At 38.0% G+C, this 19,237-nt stretch overlaps 1 protein-coding gene across 5 annotated transcripts in view; it reads right to left on the reverse strand.

Moving 5' to 3' along the window:
* The window catches only part of NOL11 (nucleolar protein 11), a 42,948-nt gene extending 24,326 nt beyond the window's left edge, over nt 1-18,622 (reverse strand). For 2 of the 5 annotated variants that reach the window (XR_012328726.1, XM_004314933.4), the window contains exons 1-17: nt 18,459-18,621; nt 16,081-16,194; nt 15,908-15,964; nt 14,225-14,373; nt 13,024-13,081; nt 12,563-12,707; nt 10,998-11,186; nt 7,480-7,556; nt 6,192-6,315; nt 5,610-5,698; nt 4,716-4,790; nt 4,077-4,261; nt 3,782-3,907; nt 3,398-3,628; nt 2,874-2,952; nt 2,262-2,354; nt 3-110 (exon numbers count right to left, since the gene is read on the reverse strand). Coding sequence is in view for 4 of the 5 variants with exons in the window: in XM_004314933.4 (XP_004314981.1) it covers nt 3-110; nt 2,262-2,354; nt 2,874-2,952; nt 3,398-3,628; nt 3,782-3,907; nt 4,077-4,261; nt 4,716-4,790; nt 5,610-5,698; nt 6,192-6,315; nt 7,480-7,556; nt 10,998-11,186; nt 12,563-12,707; nt 13,024-13,081; nt 14,225-14,373; nt 15,908-15,964; nt 16,081-16,194; nt 18,459-18,599 (2,040 nt within the window). In the remaining variant the exon portion in view is untranslated. Of the gene's footprint in view, nt 1-2; nt 111-2,261; nt 2,355-2,873; nt 2,953-3,397; nt 3,629-3,781; nt 3,908-4,076; nt 4,262-4,715; nt 4,791-5,609; nt 5,699-6,191; nt 6,316-7,479; nt 7,557-10,997; nt 11,187-12,562; nt 12,708-13,023; nt 13,082-14,224; nt 14,374-15,907; nt 15,965-16,080; nt 16,195-18,458 lie in introns of all 5 variants that reach the window. The other 3 variants (XM_019944500.2, XM_019944502.2, XM_019944501.2) reach the window with 3 other exon arrangements.
* Nucleotides 18,623-19,237: the final 615 nt, after the last annotated feature.

Genomic DNA, 19,237 nt, shown 5'->3' on the forward strand with positions numbered 1-19,237 from the left:
ACCTGGGATTTCACAAACTTGTAAAGACTTAACAGTAGCCTTTTTGCTTCTGGTATCATTACCACAACAGTAAAATTAGCATCTAGAAGTAGACATATCCAATCCATAATCTGAAGATAAACAGGAAAAGGAGTTAAGATTTTAAATTTAATTTTAGGTTAATTCACTTTACAAAGTCCATAATAGTATCAAACAGTTATAAGAAAAAATAAGTCTTCTTTACAGAAGTCTGAACATTTTAGAGATGAAGGAATTTCTAAGCAATCGAAAAAGCCTCTTTTCTGCTTTTCTACTTGTCATTTTACAAGCATAATTGGATCTTTTCCATCAGATTAATCAGTAAAAAGAAAGCCACAGTGATATTTAATCCAAGGGAGAGCTAGCACTTTTTATTTTAAAAAATTCTTGATAACTACTCGCAGCTACAAAAAAAAGAACCCACTCATCTCCTATTCTGAAATATACACTATGACCCAAGAATAAGGTGTCGTGTATTATAGATAAGGTATCAAGAACTAAAATAAAATTATTACTATACATTTATTAAAGTATCCTATGTAGTCTACACCTTCAAATGGTGTTAACATGCAAATATCAGTGTCATGAAAAAGCATTAAGGAAACCAACTATCCATTTGCAGGGAGGGGGGAAAGCTGATACCTATGTAACTCTCTACACCAAAATAAACTTTATATGTATCAAAGAGTTAAACAAAGAAAAGGAAAAGAAATGTACTAGGGGAAGACAGGATGGCTATTTTTACACTCTTAGAGTGGGAAGGGCCTTAAGCATGGCGTACCCAAAAAGAAGCAGTAAAGGAAAAGCCTAATAATTTTGACAGCATGAAAATTAAAAACCCATCTATGGCAAAAATTACACTAAAGCAAGTAAAAAAGAGTGATAGGAAAAAAGTATTTGTAATACACTTCATAGAAACAGACTAATTTCTCTTAATATATGAAGAATAATTTATAAGGCAAAATGATAAAGACAGGAAATGCAATAGAAAAATTGGACAAAGAACCTGATTAAGCAGTACACAAAAAGGAATATAAATTGGCAAGAAATGATGGTCCACCTTTCTTATTATCAAAGAAATGCAAATTAAAATAAAACACTTACTTGTTACCTACTTGACTAGCAGAGAGTAAGGTCTCAGATCTTGGTGGCCATAGTACCTCTTGTCACAACCCTTTGGAAAGGTAGCCTGGCATTTTTTTTTTTTTTTTTTTTTTTTTTAGCCTGGCACTTTTGAAACTAAAAATGCATGCACCCTTTATCCAGTAATTTCACTAATGGGAATTTACCCAAGAGGTGTTCTCTCATAATATGCAAGAATATTTCTATAAAGATGCTCACTGAAAGTTTGTTTACAATAGCAAAAAACTGTAAGCAATTTAAATGCCAATCAATAGGGGACTAACAAATTAAGATTTTCTATAAAATCAAATAGTATGCAGTGGTTAAAAAGAATGTGGCAGATGTATATAGCCTGATTCAGAAAATGTGTAAAGGGCTTCCCTGGTGGCGCAGCGGTTGAGAGTCCGCCTGCCAATGCAGGGGACACAGGTTCGTGCCCCGGTCTGGGAAGATCCCACATGCTGCGGAGCGGCTGGGCCCATGAGCCATGGCCGCTGAGCCTGCGCGTCCGGAGCCTGTGCTCTGTAACGGGAGAGGCCACAACAGTGAGAGGCCCGCGTACCGCAAAAAAAAAAAAAAAGAAAATGTGTAAAATGTAGCAATGAGTGAAAAAAAGACAAGCTGCAGAATAGCATGCACGTGATCTAATTTGCATTAGGAAGACAAGAGAAAGATAAGTTAAGGTACAGAAAGCAAATTTCTAGACATAAATGCAACTCTTAGTATTGGTTATCTCTAAGAGGGACTTGGGATTATTAGGTTATTAGGAGGACACTTATTATCGCTCTCTCCCAATGAAGCTGAGGAAATTCTTGAAAAGGGTCACAATAAAGAATCAGGAATTTAAGATGAATTTAAGTTCCTTAGTATAGAATTATGGCTCTAAAAAATCCATCTACCAAATTGAGTGATCCACTCCAGTGGTTTGTGTACTGGTGAGGGAGGAGGGTCGTAGGAACCACGAGACAGGGAGAAATCAGTTCCTGGATTCCAGATTCTGATACTATATATATATATATATATATATATATATATATATATATATATATATATAAAAAACACCTTTTTTTTATTTAACATATTTTTCCCAGCATCAGATCAAAATAAAAAGATTACCTCACCTGGTTCAGGGTTGGAGGGTGTATTCCAGGAAGAGTCATAGTAGCATTTTCACTACACTTCAGATAAAGGAAATACAAATACTGGAGAAATAGCTAGGTGTTGGGGGGGAAAAAGAACAATCACTTTGATAGGAAAATTTTCTCTATGTGAAGCTAACAAAGAGACTGGAAAGCATTTTAAGAGGCTAGTGAATTTAACTGTACATCAAACAGATATGCTAGACATCAGGGGACACATGAATCAAGTGCACTCCCTGCCATCAAAGGAGAGTTCATTTGGTTTGGGAGGGGTGGGTGAGGAGTTTATTTTGTTTGTAAATAATAAGTAGAGAAGAGAGAATCCTTCTCTGGGCAATTCTTTTTAGTTCCTACTCGTTTCTAACTTAGATGGATGAACCCGGCCTTCGGGTCTGGCACCAGGAACACGTCAAGCTCTGCCTCCTCCAGGTCACTCTAGTCTCCCAGGCACGATTTTTCACCTTGAGGGCTGGGAAATCTCTTACTCAGATGAAAGAACTTTATAACCTTTCGAATGCCCTAGAAGCTGCGTAGAGTTAAGGAGCAACACTTAACCCAGAAATAAAATCCTGTAGGATTCGTAAGAACACTCACAGTGATGTGTTGTGCTGGGATGTCCTTCAAATGAGGCAGAAGAAACGTCTCGCTATATGCTGAATGAAGAATTGCATTTCTACTTGGGAATAAAGGAAAATCTCATTTCAACTAATAAAGACTTTTCTACCGAAATAATGAGTAATTCCCTTCCCCAGTAACATTTTTCTAAATTTATACAAAAGTTCTACTTTTCTAGAAGAGTGTTATCACTGAACATTCTCCTCGTCACTAGAGATCATCTGGAATATTTTGCTATTATAGATAATTGGTGTTTATTCAGTATACTAATTTTTAGAAGTGATAGAGCTTCTATCTTAGTACAGCTTCTTAAATAAGGTTTAAGTAAGTTGTTTGAACACAGCATTGAATGTAATCCATTTTCAAGCAGAAACTGAAAAAAATTGAAAAAAAGAAAAGGAAAAAACCACCTTAAATTATCTAATTACCCCTTAGTTTTTGCTTGGCATTGGACTACATCCCTGGGAAAGAGACAATACAAGGGAAATGGTTTCAAAGGATACAGTAGCGCTGCTCTTTTCCCTGTAACAGGGCATGAAGTGCTCTCCTCTGTTGCAGCCTGAGGCTTCTCAATCAACTCCTGAGCACAATTCTCACAGTTATCTTCTTCAGGATTGAAACCATTTTGAAGAATTTCAGTTTGTTGTTCTATTTCCCCATCTTGTATAGTAGCAGTATAGTCAGAAACTGACTCCATATTGATATCTGTTTCTTGAAGACTGTCATCACCAATGCTATCATGTTAATTGAAAGCAGGAAATAATTCTTACAAGTAGTTGAACTTACTGGAAAATTTTTATTTTCTAAGACTTTAAAGTTTTAGAAATAAAATAAAACAATAGATTAAAAATGCAGTGAAAGTAAAGTACCATCAGCTTCTAACTTACCTCAAGAAAATTTTTAAGCAAGCGCAGGTGACTGACTCAGGGATGTCAGGGAACTGCTGTAGGCAGATCTGTAGGATCTGCACATCCGTCTTTTCTAAGGCAGACTCCATTAAGCCAGGGCACAAGCTAAGACCAAAAACATGAATCATTTATACATATTAAGAAACTCTCAATTGCAAATAATTCATAAGGCTTTTACAGAGTATAAAAATCAGAACTGCAAAAAACAAGGTCAAAAGAGTTATGTGTATAAAGTTTGGTGTACAGAAACATTTACCTGTATAGAAACATTTACCTGTAAGAAAGCACACGCGTTTGGATAAGCTGCATCAGACAGTTCCGAGGATAAAACGATGGTTCTGCTTTATATCTTCCCAGAATTCCTATTACTACATCCCCAATAATAGTATGAAAGTCCGGGGTCCGCTTAACAGCCAAAAATTTACGTAGTTCTACTTCAATATGTTTTTCTGAATCTTTCTGAAAGGGCAGAAGTAAAGAGTTCAGTGTGGTACATTAATAAATGTCGCTCTGCACTTAAAAGTTCCTAGCTTAACATTGTCTTAAATCACTAACAGCATTCATGCATTCCTGTGAAACTGCAGTTGATACTACAATTTACTGGACAAAGACAAAATACAAAGAAGAAAAAAAAAAACTCAAGGATTTAGAAATCAAAATTTCTAAGAAGCTAAATTACAAACATTCAATGCAAAGGTGAATGAGATATGAGGCCACCACCATCACACTGATCTCACAAAATGCTTAGTGAGAGTCAAATAAGCCAAAGCATCACTCTGACAACCTCAATATACTATACAAATGTTAGCCATAGCTCTAAAAATGATCACAAGAGGAAGACAGAATAAAAAGTACATAGGATTTCTTTTAACCATGAGTTGATTTTTCGTATTTCTAATATTTTAAAATTTACCTGTACGGCTGCTAAGAGTTGTGTGGATGGTGGGACCTCCGGCTGTACACTCACTTCAATTTTCCTTCTCCTTAACTGGAATTCAGTAAATTGATTAGGATCTCAAAACAACACAAAAGATGCAATAGACATTTAGAAGAATATAAAATGTCCCAAAGAGACTGGCACACTTTTGCTCTAATCACAAACTTTTTTTTTTTTAATTTATTTATTTTTGGCTGCTTTAGGTCTTCCTTGCTGCGTGTGGGCTTTCTCTAGTTGTGGCGAGTGGGGGCTACTCTTCATTGCGGTGCGCGGGCTTCTCATTGCAGTGGCTTCTCTTGTTGCGGAGCACGGGCTCTAGGAATGTGGGCTTCAGTAGTTGTGGCATGCGGGCTCAGTAGCTGTGGCTTGCGGGCTCTAGAGCACAGGCTCAGTAGTTGTGGCACAGGGGCTTAGCTGCTCCGGGGCATGTGGGAACAGACCAGGACTCGAACCCGTGTCCCCTGCATTGGCAGGTGGGGAATCTTAACCACTGCGCCACCAGGGAAGTCCATTCACAAGCTTTTTTAGGGTTTGGTTTTCTTATAGTGAAAAGTGGGTCTATTTCAACTTTTAACTTAAATATCTTTAAGGTTTTCATTTTTCATAAATAAAATCTCTATACTCTATTATTACTAATTGCAAACTGGTCCATTTTTACACCTGGGTCTTACACACATGCCCATAAAAACTACTAGACGACATGTATCACTTTCGGATAAGGGCTGTCAGGTTACTGGGTTCAAGCTTCAAATCACCCCATCATTAAGAGCAAGTTGTAAGAGTTGTACAAATATGAATTATTAAAATAATTCAGCCTTTTCTGTTTTTTAACATCTGTAGTAACATTTCTATTTCAACTACCAAACTTACGATTCTCTTTGACTGCTCTGAGTTCTGAGATCCAAGTCCATATCCCTGTGATGTTTCCCAGTTTACAAAATGAGTCATGGCATGAATGTCTAAGAAAACACAGAACACACAATTTCTGGAATTTTTTGACCTATTGGTATTTACCCAGCCAATCAATCAAACAAAGAACAATAAAACAACCACCACTCACGCACAATTCAAAAGCGGCTTTAAAGTCCATTTCATTCTACCAATAACCTCAGATCAGTAAATCATAATATCCTAAAAGGCTATGTGCCCAACAGATGAGGCCACTGGTAAACCAAGGAGGGAAAAAGCATTTCTGATTTTGTCTGCAGGACTTTCCCGTTGCCCCTAAAGTCAGAACACTGGCGTTCAAAATGCAGCATAGCTCTTTAACCTGCAGCAGTATCTGCAATGTGGACTGTTCCCAAGGTAGCTTCCTGACCAATAAAATCTGAATGAACACTGGCAAATTTCAACACTAAGAACAGGTTATGCAAACCAATAGCTGTGAAAATCTACATATCAAACTAGAAGTTTATAAATTGGTTTTTAGTAATAAAACATTTAAGTTCCTACCTGGATCTTGACCATGCTTGAGTTTTCCAAGAGCACCTGCTAATGATGACACCTCACACTTGTATGGGATTACAGTTAGAAATTTTCCATGTAGCATAAACAAATTTTCCCCATGATACCAGAGCTACAAAAAAGTTATCAAAAATGTAAGCAATCCTTTTTCTCTTCTAATATCTGATTCAACAAAGCCATATAACTTATAACAATAACTTGTGGTGGAAGTAATCTTAATATAACAGAAAAGGATAAGGTGAAGTTAAGCAACTTTCCAGAATAATCTCATATGTTCAATTTATTAATTGAGGTAGGTTTACAAAGCTCTTATTTTTGCCCATGTCTGAATAAAGCATAATTTAAAGATAATTTCTTTTGACTCATAAAAATTTGATCAACACATATATTTAAAATAAATGAATTGTTTAAAATAAATATTGTCAGTATTACACATCTATTAACGTGATACTCACAAAGGCTACTGTAACACAGGCAAACTGTTTTGATGCACGAAATGAAAAAAGCAGAATTTAACAGTTTCTGTCTCATGATCTCAATACAAAATTGTAAAACTGAGACAGGTATATGAACAAAAAGCTCAAAGGAACACGGAAATCAAAAGTGAAGTTTGTTAGAGCAGTGGAATTGTGAACGGCTAATCTTGTGAAAATTACTTGTTTAAATATAAATTAGAATTCTATGCTAAGAAACATAGTCTCCTTATCCTCTAAAGTACAATGATCAACAACATCCCATATCTTGATTTATTTATATCTTATATTCACTAAACAACCAGTACTTACTGAGTACCTTTGTTAAGCACTGAAGATATGATGCAGAAAAAAAAAGACAAGGTCCCTTGCCTCAGGAAGTTTACAGTCTGGTCACCTTAAATTTTAATTCTTTAAGTATTCTTATGTAATTCCATGATAACATTTAACATATAACCTAAAAGACTAATTTATTAGGCAAAGTAACAGCCCTTGGATATAGTTCAAAATACAAAAGTAAAAAGATAAAACCAAAGTGAGATTAAAAAGTTTTGTTAACTAGCTAACTGTTCTCTCCTGATCTATAATTAGCTTATAATTTAGTCTTTTGAAAGTGACAAACATAAAGAAACTATAAAAATAACCAAATTAAATATAATCTCGCAGGTAGAAAATATTTCTTAATTTATTTTAATCAAAACTGATAAAATATTTAGATCCGAAGAGGTCTCTTCCCTTACAGTCTATTCGTCAGACACAAAAATAAGTACATTTGAAAAAAACCCCAAAGTGCAAAAACTTACTTGACCGCTGGTCCCTTGTGGTAACTCTTTTGAAGTCTGTAGTGTTTGAAATTTTGTATTCCATATGGAGAGGCATTCTATAAAATAAGACATACAAATTCAGAAGTTGGGACTTCCCTGGAGGTCCAGTGGTTAAGACTCCGCGCTTCCACTGCAGGGGGTGCGGGTCTGACCCCTGGTGGGGGAACTAAAGATCCCGCATGCCTCGTGGTGCAGCCAAAAAATTAAAAAAAAAAAAAAAAAAAAAAGTCCCAAGTTCAGAAGTCAGCCAAATATAAATATATGGTGCTGGGGGTGAGGAGAAGGGAGGGAGGGAGGAGGGAAGTCATAGTTAAACACATAGGTCTTGCTTTATTAAGAAGAAAAATGAGTAATGAAGACAGAAATTCACAGATATGCGATATCATGACAAGAAGTGGACACATATGCAGGCAAGGGGCATATGGGAATCTGTGTACCTTCCCCTCGATTTTGCTGTGAACCTCAAACTTCTCTAAAAAAATAAAGCATTTTTTTAAAAAATTAATGAATTTTCTATTGAAGTACAGTTGCTGCACAATATTACATAAATTACAGTTGTACAATATAGTGATTCACAATTTATAGTTATTATAAAATACTGGCTTATTCTCCATGTTGTACACATATGCTTGTAGCTTATTTTATACATAATAGTTTGTACCTCTTACTCCACTACCCCTATCTTGCTCCTCCTCCCTTCCCTCTCCCCACTGGTAACTACTTTGTCCTCTGTATCTCTGAGTCTGCTCCTTTTGTTTTATTCACTAGTTTGTTGTACTTTTTAGAGTCCACATATAAGTGATGTCATACAGTATTTGCCTTTCTCTGTCTGACTTATTTCACTTCGCATGTCCTCCAAGTTCATCCATGTTGCTGCAATGGCAAAATTTCATTCTTTTTAATGGTTGTGTAGCAGTCCATTATATGTATATATATGTACACACACACACACACACAAATATATATACACACATACATATCTACACACCCACACCACTTCTTTACCCACTCATCTGTTGATGGACACTTAGGATGCTTTCCTATCTTGGCAATTGTAAATAATGCTGCTATGAACATTGGGGTCCAGGTATCTTTCTGAATTAGTTTGTTTTTTCAGATATATACCCAGGAGTGAAACTGCTGGGTCATATGGTAGTTCTATTTTTAGTTTTTTGAGAAACCTCCATACTGTTTTCCACAGTGGCTGCACCAATTTACATTCCCACCAACAGAGTACGAGGCTTCCCTTTTCTCCACATCCTCGCCAACACCTATTATTTGTGTTCTTTGTGATGACAGCCACTCTGACAGGTGTGAGGTGATAGCTCATTGTGGTTTTGGTTTGCATTCCCCTGATGATTAGCGATGTTGAGCATCTCCTCATGTGTGTGTTGGCCATCTGCATTTCCTCTTTGAAAAAATGTCTATCCAGTTCTTCTGCCCATTTTTCAATTGGGTTGTTTTTTTGACTTTGAGTTGTATGAGCTGTTTATATATGTTGGATATTAATCCCTTATCAGTCATATCATTTGCAAATATTTTCTCCCATTCAGTAGGCTGTCTGTTCGATTTGTCAATGTTTCTTTTTGCTGTGCAAAAGCTTTTAAAATTTAATTAGGCCCCAATTGTTTATTTTTGTTTTTATTTCCCTTCTGTTAGCAGACAGATGCAAAAAACTATTGCTGTGATTTATGTCGGAATGTTCTGCCTATATTTTCCTCTTAAAAAAATAAAGTCGGGCTTCCCTGGTGGCACAGTGGTTGAGAATCCGCCGGCCAATGCAGTGGACACGGGTTCGATCCCTGGTCTGGGAAGATCCTACATGCCGCGGAGCAACTAAGCTTGTGTGCCACAACTACTGAGCCCACGTGCTGCAACTACTGAAGGCCGCACGCCTGGAGTCTGTGCTCCACAATGAGAGAAGCCACTGCAATGAAAAGCCCACACACCGCAACGAAGAGTAGCCCCCGCTCGCCGCAACTAGAGAAAGCCCGCGTGCAGCAATGAAGACCCAACACAGCCAAAAATAAATAAATAAAATTTTAAAAAGAAAAAAGAAGTCAATACAGATGCTGCTATGGAAGGCTCTCTATGATATCTCAGGTAAGTGGATAAATTAAGGTATCCAACAGAGGATAAGGTATGCTACCATTTGTGTAAAAAGAGGAAGAAAAATAAGTAGTAGTATTTGCATATATTTTAAAAAACTCTGGAAAGAGACATGGGAAACTTTACTGAGGTTACTGAGTTTTTTTGGGGTTAGACCAGGAACTAGAGAGGGAGGATGGGGGTTGAGAGAGGAGAAGCACAGCTTGGTAAAGTGGCTAAAAGCCAGGACTTAAGAATGGTAAGATATATGGCGTAAGAGTCAACCTACTTGGGTTGAACCCTAGTTCCACTACTTAGTTACCTAACATCTCAGTTTCTCATTTGTAAAATAAGGGTGATAATAACTAGACTTTCTCTCATAGGGTTGTTGGAGGATTAAATGACACAGATAATGAAATAATACAAGTAAAACACCTGGCACAGGACAGTATACCATAAGTGGTAGCTCCTATCTTAAAAAGAAGAAACAAAACAAAATACACAAGGATGGCCATATCAAGTTTGTAGTCAATAGGGAGCCTGGCCTGAATAAAGCAGAGAGTTCTTGCTTTGAAATTGGGAGAAGAGACTGGAAAACGTGGACAGGGTCTAGACTGTGGCGAGAGTTGAATGCTAAACCATAGATTTGGAGTTTTATAGTGTAGGCTGGGAGACCCCAATCTTGCACTAGCCAGGAACAACTGTGTCCTTCATGATAGACTACAATTGTCTGTGTGGAGGGGTGTTTGGGGGTGAGGAGGTGAGGTGATGATGAAAATCCTGCTCTGAAGTCACAGAGACAAAAGGCACACTAGGGCTTCCCTGGTGGCGCAGTGGTTGAGAGTCCCCCTGCCGATGCAGGGGACACGGGTTTGTGCCCCAGTCTGGGAAGATCCCACATACCGCGGAGCGGCTAGGCCCGTGAGCCATGGCCGCTGAGCCTGCGCATCCGGAGCCTGTGCTCCGCAACGGGAGAGGCCACAACAGTGAGAGGCCCGCGTACCGCAAAAAAAAAAAAAAAAAAAAAAAAGGCACACTAGTAGTCCCCAAATTTCAAGCTGTCTAAGACTAATGAATTTATATTCTGCTAAAATGTCACCAAGGTATGAATTCAATCCTCTACTGCAAGTCTTACCAATGTTTCCAATGCCTACAGGCTGGCACAGATATTTGCAGTTTTTATTTAAGACACTGGTGACAAGCAAGGTAGTGAGTGATATAGGAAATGTTTTAGAGAAACTGATCAAGGCAAGATGAAATCAAAGACCTATTCAAGAATTAGGAAGCTACAGTGAAAAAGAGAATGAATTAGGGTGGTAATAAATAAATGAAAAAGAAAGAGGAGACTTAAAAGTACACTTTGATGGAAAAAATCCAAAGGACTTCTTAACTGATTGGATTTTAGTTACCCTTAGAAGCTGATAGTGGTGGTCCCAGGACTGCTACGTGATCTTGATCCAGGATGGTGAGTGCAACACCACTTCGAGCATTGCCAGACACCACGGACTTGAGCAACAGTGATGGAACTACCCTCTGATTTTTTTCTGGGTCACTTGGATGTACTGGTATCAAGGTTTCATATACACATCCATCAGAGCCTGTTGGAAACAAGTATTTATTGTTCCTTATTGGATAAATGATAGTTCTATATCGGTTATAATTAAATGTACTAAGTTGTTAATAAGATTTTACCAATTTGATAGAGAATCCAACCAGAAAAATAAACAAATGTAATAATCACATCACTCTATGCTTTCCCATAAAGAATATACTACAAACCTAAAGTTGATGGAGGAGAAATATTAATAAAAATCTCAGTAAGAAATGTCATGATAACCATGAAATAAAAATTGTAAATATCTGTAATAACTTAAAATATGAGGGGACTGCCAGGAATACAGACAATTCAATCAGTAAAAGGCTGTATCTCTTATTAGAAATTAATTAGCATTCTGGTCTAAATATTACATTTCTTGTTACTCCAGCACCCTAAAACCTTATTAAATTGCTGGGTTTTGTAGGTCAATTGTATTTTTGGCAATTTCATGTGGTTCTAGCTATGTTACATGAAGATTTTATGACCCTTTGGTTCAGATTCCCTTACTTCAATGTTCAAAAGCTAAAACATAACTCACAAACTTCTGTGTAACAATTAATATGTCCTATAGGTTAAACTTTAAGAAAACCAGTCCCTCTTAAGCAAAGATATTAAGCGGATTCCAATGACACTCTAGACATGATGAACGAAGGGAGCCTTTTTCTTAACAGCCACTGCAAACGTTTGCACATTGAAAAACTTCACAAAGATTTTAAACTGTGATAACATGAAAATGTTTCCTAAATACTGCTCTGTTTCTTCCTCCCTTAACCTTCCCAAAACAACTTCAAAAGAAGCCATAAAGGGCTGGGGGGAGAGAAGACCACAAAGGCATTTTTTCCCCCAGATGCATAAGACTGGGATTAAACCTCAGAACATTAAGTAGAGGTAAATTCCAAGGAATTAAAAAATAATCTGTAAAATGGTGGCTAGTAAGAGTCCAAGACTGCTCTGTTAGTGTCCTTTTACCCACCTGTCTCTGTCACTGCTCAAAAGAATGGCAAACTATAGGTTGGAAAAGAGGAATGGGGAGGCCATGCAGTACCAACCTTAGGTATTTCATGGTTCACTAAATACAATATCAAAAAAACTGGACTTATCATAATAAAGAGTGATTTTTCCTTTTTTACTGGTATTATATTATTTACTGCTTATGATAAAATTTTAAGACATAAAATTTACCTGCAGAGAATTACTGACCTGTTGCGTGACTAGACATGGCAAAATGCAAAAAGTGAAGGTATAAATGCTTGTAAGGAAGCATGGAAAGGGAAATACTACAACAGAAAACTGTAAAAACTGAAGACTCGAACTTAAAACACTATCCTGTAATACCCCTTTATTTATAAACTCTGAAAGTTTAAAAAAAATACTTACTTAATGACATCAGAGAGATGAATTTCCGATGCACAGATGTACTAAAACTCTGTGTAACCGATTTTTCTTCTTGTCCAAGTAAAAGTGTGTATTTGCTTAGGATACGTGAGTTAAACTTTTGTACATAAGCAAAGTAATTTCCATGCTGGAAAATAAAAAGTTATTTTATTTTAAAAATATTCCCATTTCCACCAACTATATTTAAATGTTGAGACCAGCTGTTGCCCCACTGTAATTACTTTAATGAGTGCTTAAAAACCTCTTGTCCAATTAAATTTAAAAAGTTATAAAATATATTTAATTCAGGCATAGAAATAATTATAACTAATAGATTTTTCAGTATTTTAAAAATATATTAAAATTTTCTGAAAGAAATACCAAAGTCCAATTTTAGTTTTAAAAATCATACAGATGACTCTGAAATGTCACAAAATGGGCCAGGAATTAAAGATATCGCTTACTTTTTCAGTAATAAAAATCAGCACAGGATGCCTAAATACCATAAAAAACTTTGTCCACCTAAAAAAAGAAAAAGAAAAATTATAAAATGCAAAATCACCAGTTGAAACACACCATCAATCTAAATTTAAGAGATTACCTTTTATTAAATATTTTTTAGAGCCAGAGAGGTAGCAGAGAACACTTAATTCAATGTTTCAAAATATCTACCACAGGGACCTAGAAGGCATTCCTCCGTCAAATGCATCTCTGGATTAAATGCAAGTTGCTGAGCTTCCCAGAACTTTAAAGACAATAACGTGAACTATAAAGTACCAAGGGCATGTAAGACAAGATGCGGTGTTCCCCAAACTTAATTGACCCACCCCTCCTTTTTTCAGAGTCATTTTGGGGCCTAGTGTTCTCAGGAAAACATTAGCGTCTCACCTGCCTTCTTCAAGTGACAGCGGGAACTGAGGCATAGGGAGGGTAAAGGGCCTGTAACCAAGGCTGCACAGCCATTTTCTGGCAAAGTGGGGATTAGAACCCAGATTCTCTACCTATATCTTTTTGCGTAAAGATTTCCTCCAAATACAGTTGCTCACACTTTAGAGGCATTCATTGGGTCTAAGATATAACTGGTCACTGTCCACATTGTTGAGTGACTACGTACAAGTCTTTGCTTGGACCTTTAAAGATTTAGTTTACACCAGGTGGGCCGGGAGGGGCAGCAAGTTAACCAAACAGGAAATGGGATGAAAGAATAGGGATTGGATAGATGTAAAACTGTGAGATTTCCTTCTATCATTTGTGCAAGTCATTTCCCAAGTTTTATTCCAGAATCTGGGAAAGAAGGGGTCTCAAAGCATTATCCTGATTCCACTAACAAGCTGCATATTTCTTCAGGCGAAAGGGTTCTGATCTTGGCAGTCAGGGCTATATGACAGAAGATTCCGGTCTTGTGGGATTACTCACTTAATTTTCAAATAACTGACTATCCAGTTCTGTTATTAGGACAGGACTCATTTGGCCCCAGTTTCCTCAATCACTTATCACGCCAGAGGCTTTTGAGGGATGTAATTTTGGCTACTTGTCTTTTAGATGGTTTTCAATCAGCTTACTTTTATCATGTTTATAATCAAAATACTTTTGAACAAGGCAAAGAATATAAAAAACACAGAGTGCATTTTCTTTTTGGTAAAAATTACAAGTATTAGAACTTACTTAATCACTTCTTCATCAGAGATAACAGTTTCAATTTTCTGCTGGGGCTCTGCAAGCAAGGCCTCTAAACCACGAATGGCACCTTCCTTGAACAGCACCAAGGGTTCTGTCCCCTGTATTGAATGTATCCTATATACCTCAGCGGACAACTAGAAGAACATAAAAACATTTAAATTTTTATTCTAAAGGAACTGCCACCTAATAGAATCAGGACATTTATAGAAGGCTTATCTTTTTTTTTTTTTTAAATAAACTTATTTGTTTATTTTTGGCTGTATTGGGTCTTCATTGCCGCGCGCGGGCTCTCTCTAGCTGCAGCCAGCAGGGGATACTCCTCGCTGCAGTGCGCGGGCCTCTCATTGCGGTGGCCTCTCTTGCTGCGGAGCACGGGCTCTAGAGCGCAGGCTCAGTAGTTGTGGCTCACGGGCTTAGCTGCTCCACGGCATGTGGGATCTTCCCGGACCAGGGCTCGAACCCGTGTCCCCTGCATTGGCAGGCGGATTCCCAACCACTGCACCACCAGGGAAGTCCCGGAGAAGGCTTATCTTTAAGGGACTGATTTGCTTTCATTTTTACTCAATTTTGTTTCATAATTATGTATGGTTCCAAAGTTAAATCTAACATAAAATACATTCAGAAGTCTAACTTTTGATCCTATTCTCTATCCTCTCCCCTGCTCACCCCCATATGTAATCACTTTTATTCATTTTTGGTTTATCTTTCCACTGTAAATACTGGAGGTTAGGCTATAACCTGGGTCTCTCAAAACTGGAGGTGAGGAGAGGTACAAACAAAGGCACTAATGCAGAGTTATAAGCGGTTCTGGTATTAGAAAAAGAAAGATGCCATATATGAATACATGAGCCACACACACATATATATATGTTTGTGTGTGTGTGTATTTATGTATGTATGTATACATAGCCTGCAAGCCCAGGAAAAGAAGTTAACACCATATGTAGGATTAAAAAAACAACAAAAAAAAACCCATTGTGTAAAATTCAGGATCGTGTTACTTCAGGGTAAACAAAATGACTGGAGCCAGGTGGCAGCACAGGTAGCTGGCTAGAGGTTTCAAGGGTCCGGGTGACAACTGCGGTTGTATGTGAATCAGCTCTGTTGTGAACCAATTCTAAAATATGCCAATTGTATTTAGAGTTAGACATTTAGAGCCATAAAGAACTTTCAAGATTAACCTAGTTAGAGATCTTCATTTTATAAGACAAAGTTAATTAACATACTTTAGGTCATTAGGAGAAAAGGCACAGTTAGTCATGGTTCTTTTTCACTGCAGTATGTGCCACTTTTAAAATGTATAATGCATAAAACTTGCAGGGTCTGTTCTACCTATTTTAAGAAAGAGAACAATGAAGTTCATTTGCTCTTGCAAGGGACACACCACAAACATTTAAACTCATGGAAATAACTATCAATGTATCATTCATGAATTATTTAAATCCTCAACCTCATATGAAAATAACATATCGTGTAACATTTTATAACATATTAACTCATAAGTTGAGACATTTTACCAAGACATACTGTAGGATAGCTAGAATGAAAAACTGGTTATAACCTTTATGTCATGTTCACAGACACTTTAAGATAAATAACTGCTACATTACAAATTATTCCATCTCACCAATAAACTAAATAAATGTGTTGGAAAATCCAAAGACTTACTGTCGCTTTAAATACTTTATCCAGGTTTACGTCTTCATTATTCCATATTCTCAAGACCTGAAATAAAAACATACAAGTTAAAAAAGCATTCCAATTTCCATTTACATACAACATGAATAGTTAATAAAATTTGATTTGTTTTGTATATATTATATAAAAGTTTTAAAACTCACCTTATTATCATGTACAACAATATACTCTCCAGTTTGAAAGTTGCACACAGCTGGACATGTTATAATTTGACCTTGTTTCACTGACCAGCTCCCCAAGGGTTTCTGATCAGAAACCTAATGAAATGAACATACAATATTCAAAAAGTCAGTTTCAGACATTAAAGCGATTAAATTTACATTCGGAAGAAATCATTAAAACGATAGCATTTAACAAATCTCCTAAATTAAAACAATAGCTAGTCACAAAAAGACAAATACTATGTGGATTCCACTGAAGACAGAAAGTAGAATGGTGGTTGCCTGGGGTTGGGGAAATTGGGAGTTATTATTTAATGAGTACAGAGTTTCAGTTTTACCAGATGAAAAGAGTTCTGGAGATGGATGGTGGTGATGACTGCACAACAATGTGAATATATGTACTTAATACCCTGAACTGTACACTTATAGTCATTAAGATAGTAAATTTTGTTATGTGTACTTTACTACAATTAAAAAAAAAACTTTAAAAGAGTAGTTAAAATGAAAATATAAGTTCCTAAAGTGAAAATAAGTAAATTAGTATCGGCACTTTGATAATGAACAATATTAGTATATTTAAAAAACTGATGCAGTTGTGCCCTTGAACAAGGGCATGAGAAACAGAATAAGGATAGCCGGCATCATGCCAATTCTAATCAGCCACTCTATTCCTATGCAGGAACTGCAAAAAGTCCACTTGACAGCCAGGTAAAAACCAATGGTGTCTTCAGAAGCATCAAAACAAGCAAACAGTATAGTGTACTGTTGGCAACCTGTTCCCCAAACTTCAAAGCAGACAGCTAGCTTTTTTTTTAATTGAAGTATAGTTGTTGCACAATATTATATAAGTTACAGGTGTACCATCTAGTGATTCAGTTTTAAAGGCTATACTCCACTTATAGTTATTATAAAATATTGGCTATATTCCCCCTGTTGTACAATATATCCTCGTAGCTTATTTTATACATAACTGTTTATACCTCTTACTCCTGTATCCCTATTTTGCCCCTCCCCCCTTCCCTGTCACCACTGGTAACCACTAGTTTGTTCTCTATATCTGTGAGTCTGCTTCTTTTTTGTTATAATCACTAGTTTGTTGTAGTTTTTAGATTCCATACATAAGTGCTATCACAGTATTCGTCTTTCTCTGACTCTCTTCACTTAGCATAATGCCCTCCATGTTGCTGCAAACGGCAAAATTTCATTATTTTTTTAATGGCTGAGTAGTATTCCATTGTATAGATGTACACCACTTCTTTATCCATTCATCTATTGATGCACGCTTAGGTTGCTTCCATATCTTGGAATGGAAGATAATAAATAATAATAAATCATGCTGCTATGAACACTGGGTGCATGTATCTTTTCGAATTAGTGTTTTTGTTTTTTGGGGGTTTTTTTGGATATATACCCAGGAGTGAAACTGCTGGGTCACATGGTTGCTCTATTTTTAGTTTTTTGAGAAATCACCATACTGTCTTCCATAGTGACTGCACCACTTTACATTCCCACCAACAGGGTACAAGGCTTCTCTTTTCTCCATGTCCTCACCAACATTTTTTTGTGTTCTTTTTGATGACAGCCATTCTGACAGGTGTGAGGTGATATTGTGGTTTTGGTTTTCATTTCCCTGATGATTACCGATGTTGAGATACCCAACTTCTTAAAGACACAGAAAACTGTTCAGCAGCTCACATAGAAAGAATTACTTTCTATGGAACCACTAAAAGCAAAGTTTAGAAAATGTGCTAAAGCAGTCCTTAGGCTAAATGGGGGGCGGGGTGTGTAGAGTTCAAGGGACGCAAATCCAGGATTCACAGGGTGAACCATAGCTGGAAACAGGTCACTCGGAATCAAGATGCCTACTAAACTGCCAAGAAAGCAAAAAGCCAAAACAAAACACCGACAAAACTTTCCCTCCTAACGAGTGAGTAAGAAGCGTACGGACACAAGGTTAAAGCACTGTTTCTGGCAGTGACACCTTCTCCCACCCCACCAATCTCCGTTCAACCCTTCTGCGGGCAGCTGGGGTGACAGAGACCCCAGAAGGGGATCTTAGCAAGGATATCTCCGGGAGATATGAAGCGAAAGCACAGGTTTCCTCTCCTTTCCTTTCCTTTCCGAATCTAGCCCACGTGCACTTAGACGCTCTGCCACCTGCAATTCGGAAATATGCCTCTCCGGGAAAACAACCGAGTCAGATTCTAGACCTCATTCAGCGTCCCCAAAAGGCCACAACGGCTCTCCGCTAAGCTCGCTGCAAGACCTCTTTCCAAAGCTGTGAGAAACCTGAGGTTCCGGCTCCGAACTCAGAAAGGGGCGAGACAGCAGCAGGGGCGCTCCGATCCTATTGCTCTCACCTTATAGAGGATGACGGTCCTGCCGCTGTCCGTCACTAGAAACTGGTCTGTTTTGTCGCTCTGCTCCACTCCAAGGGGTCCGTCAGGCCCGGAACCCAGCGGTACCGCAGTCAACGTGAAGCCTTCCTCCAAGGCTGCCATTTTGGTCCAACTTACGGAAGGCCGCGCGTCCGTCCCGGCAGGCTTCGCGCTTTCTCTCGTGAGAACTGGATTAGTTCTCGCCGACTGGATTAGTCACTCGCTAACTGAGATACCTGCTCGTTGAGCCTGCGACCTCTGGCGGGTAGAGATAGCTAGCGGCGCCGCGGACGCCATCGGGTAGGCGGGGCCTGGAGTTTGCGTCTAGACTCCGCTTCCCAGGCCACACCGCCGAGTCCCGGTGTACTGCTCTAGACGGGAAAGAATGGGCGGGCGGGGGAGATCTTACCTGTTAGGTACTGCATCCGCTGCCCCTTATTCAGCTACGGACTTGAGAGGCTGAAGGATGAGCGTGGCAAGTGGCCCAATATAAATAAACTAGATTTTTTAATTTGAAGCGAACTCTGGGAATTACTAACATGGCTTCATAGAACAGTGTCCCAAAGGAAAAATATTTCTCTCTTCAGATTAACTCTTCATAACGTGCTGTACCTAACTGAAATGCCTAATACCCCCTGCTTCTCAGAACCCGCCACAAAGGTCTAGTCTGCAGCCTTTTGGGCCTCCCAGGTTGTCTGTCCCCCCTGGCTCTCTGAGCACCCGCGGGGAAATATCTCCAGGTTACAGGAAATTCAGACTTG

This window comes from Tursiops truncatus, chromosome 20, assembly GCF_011762595.2.
Source record: "Tursiops truncatus isolate mTurTru1 chromosome 20, mTurTru1.mat.Y, whole genome shotgun sequence".
NCBI lineage: Eukaryota > Metazoa > Chordata > Mammalia > Artiodactyla > Delphinidae > Tursiops > Tursiops truncatus.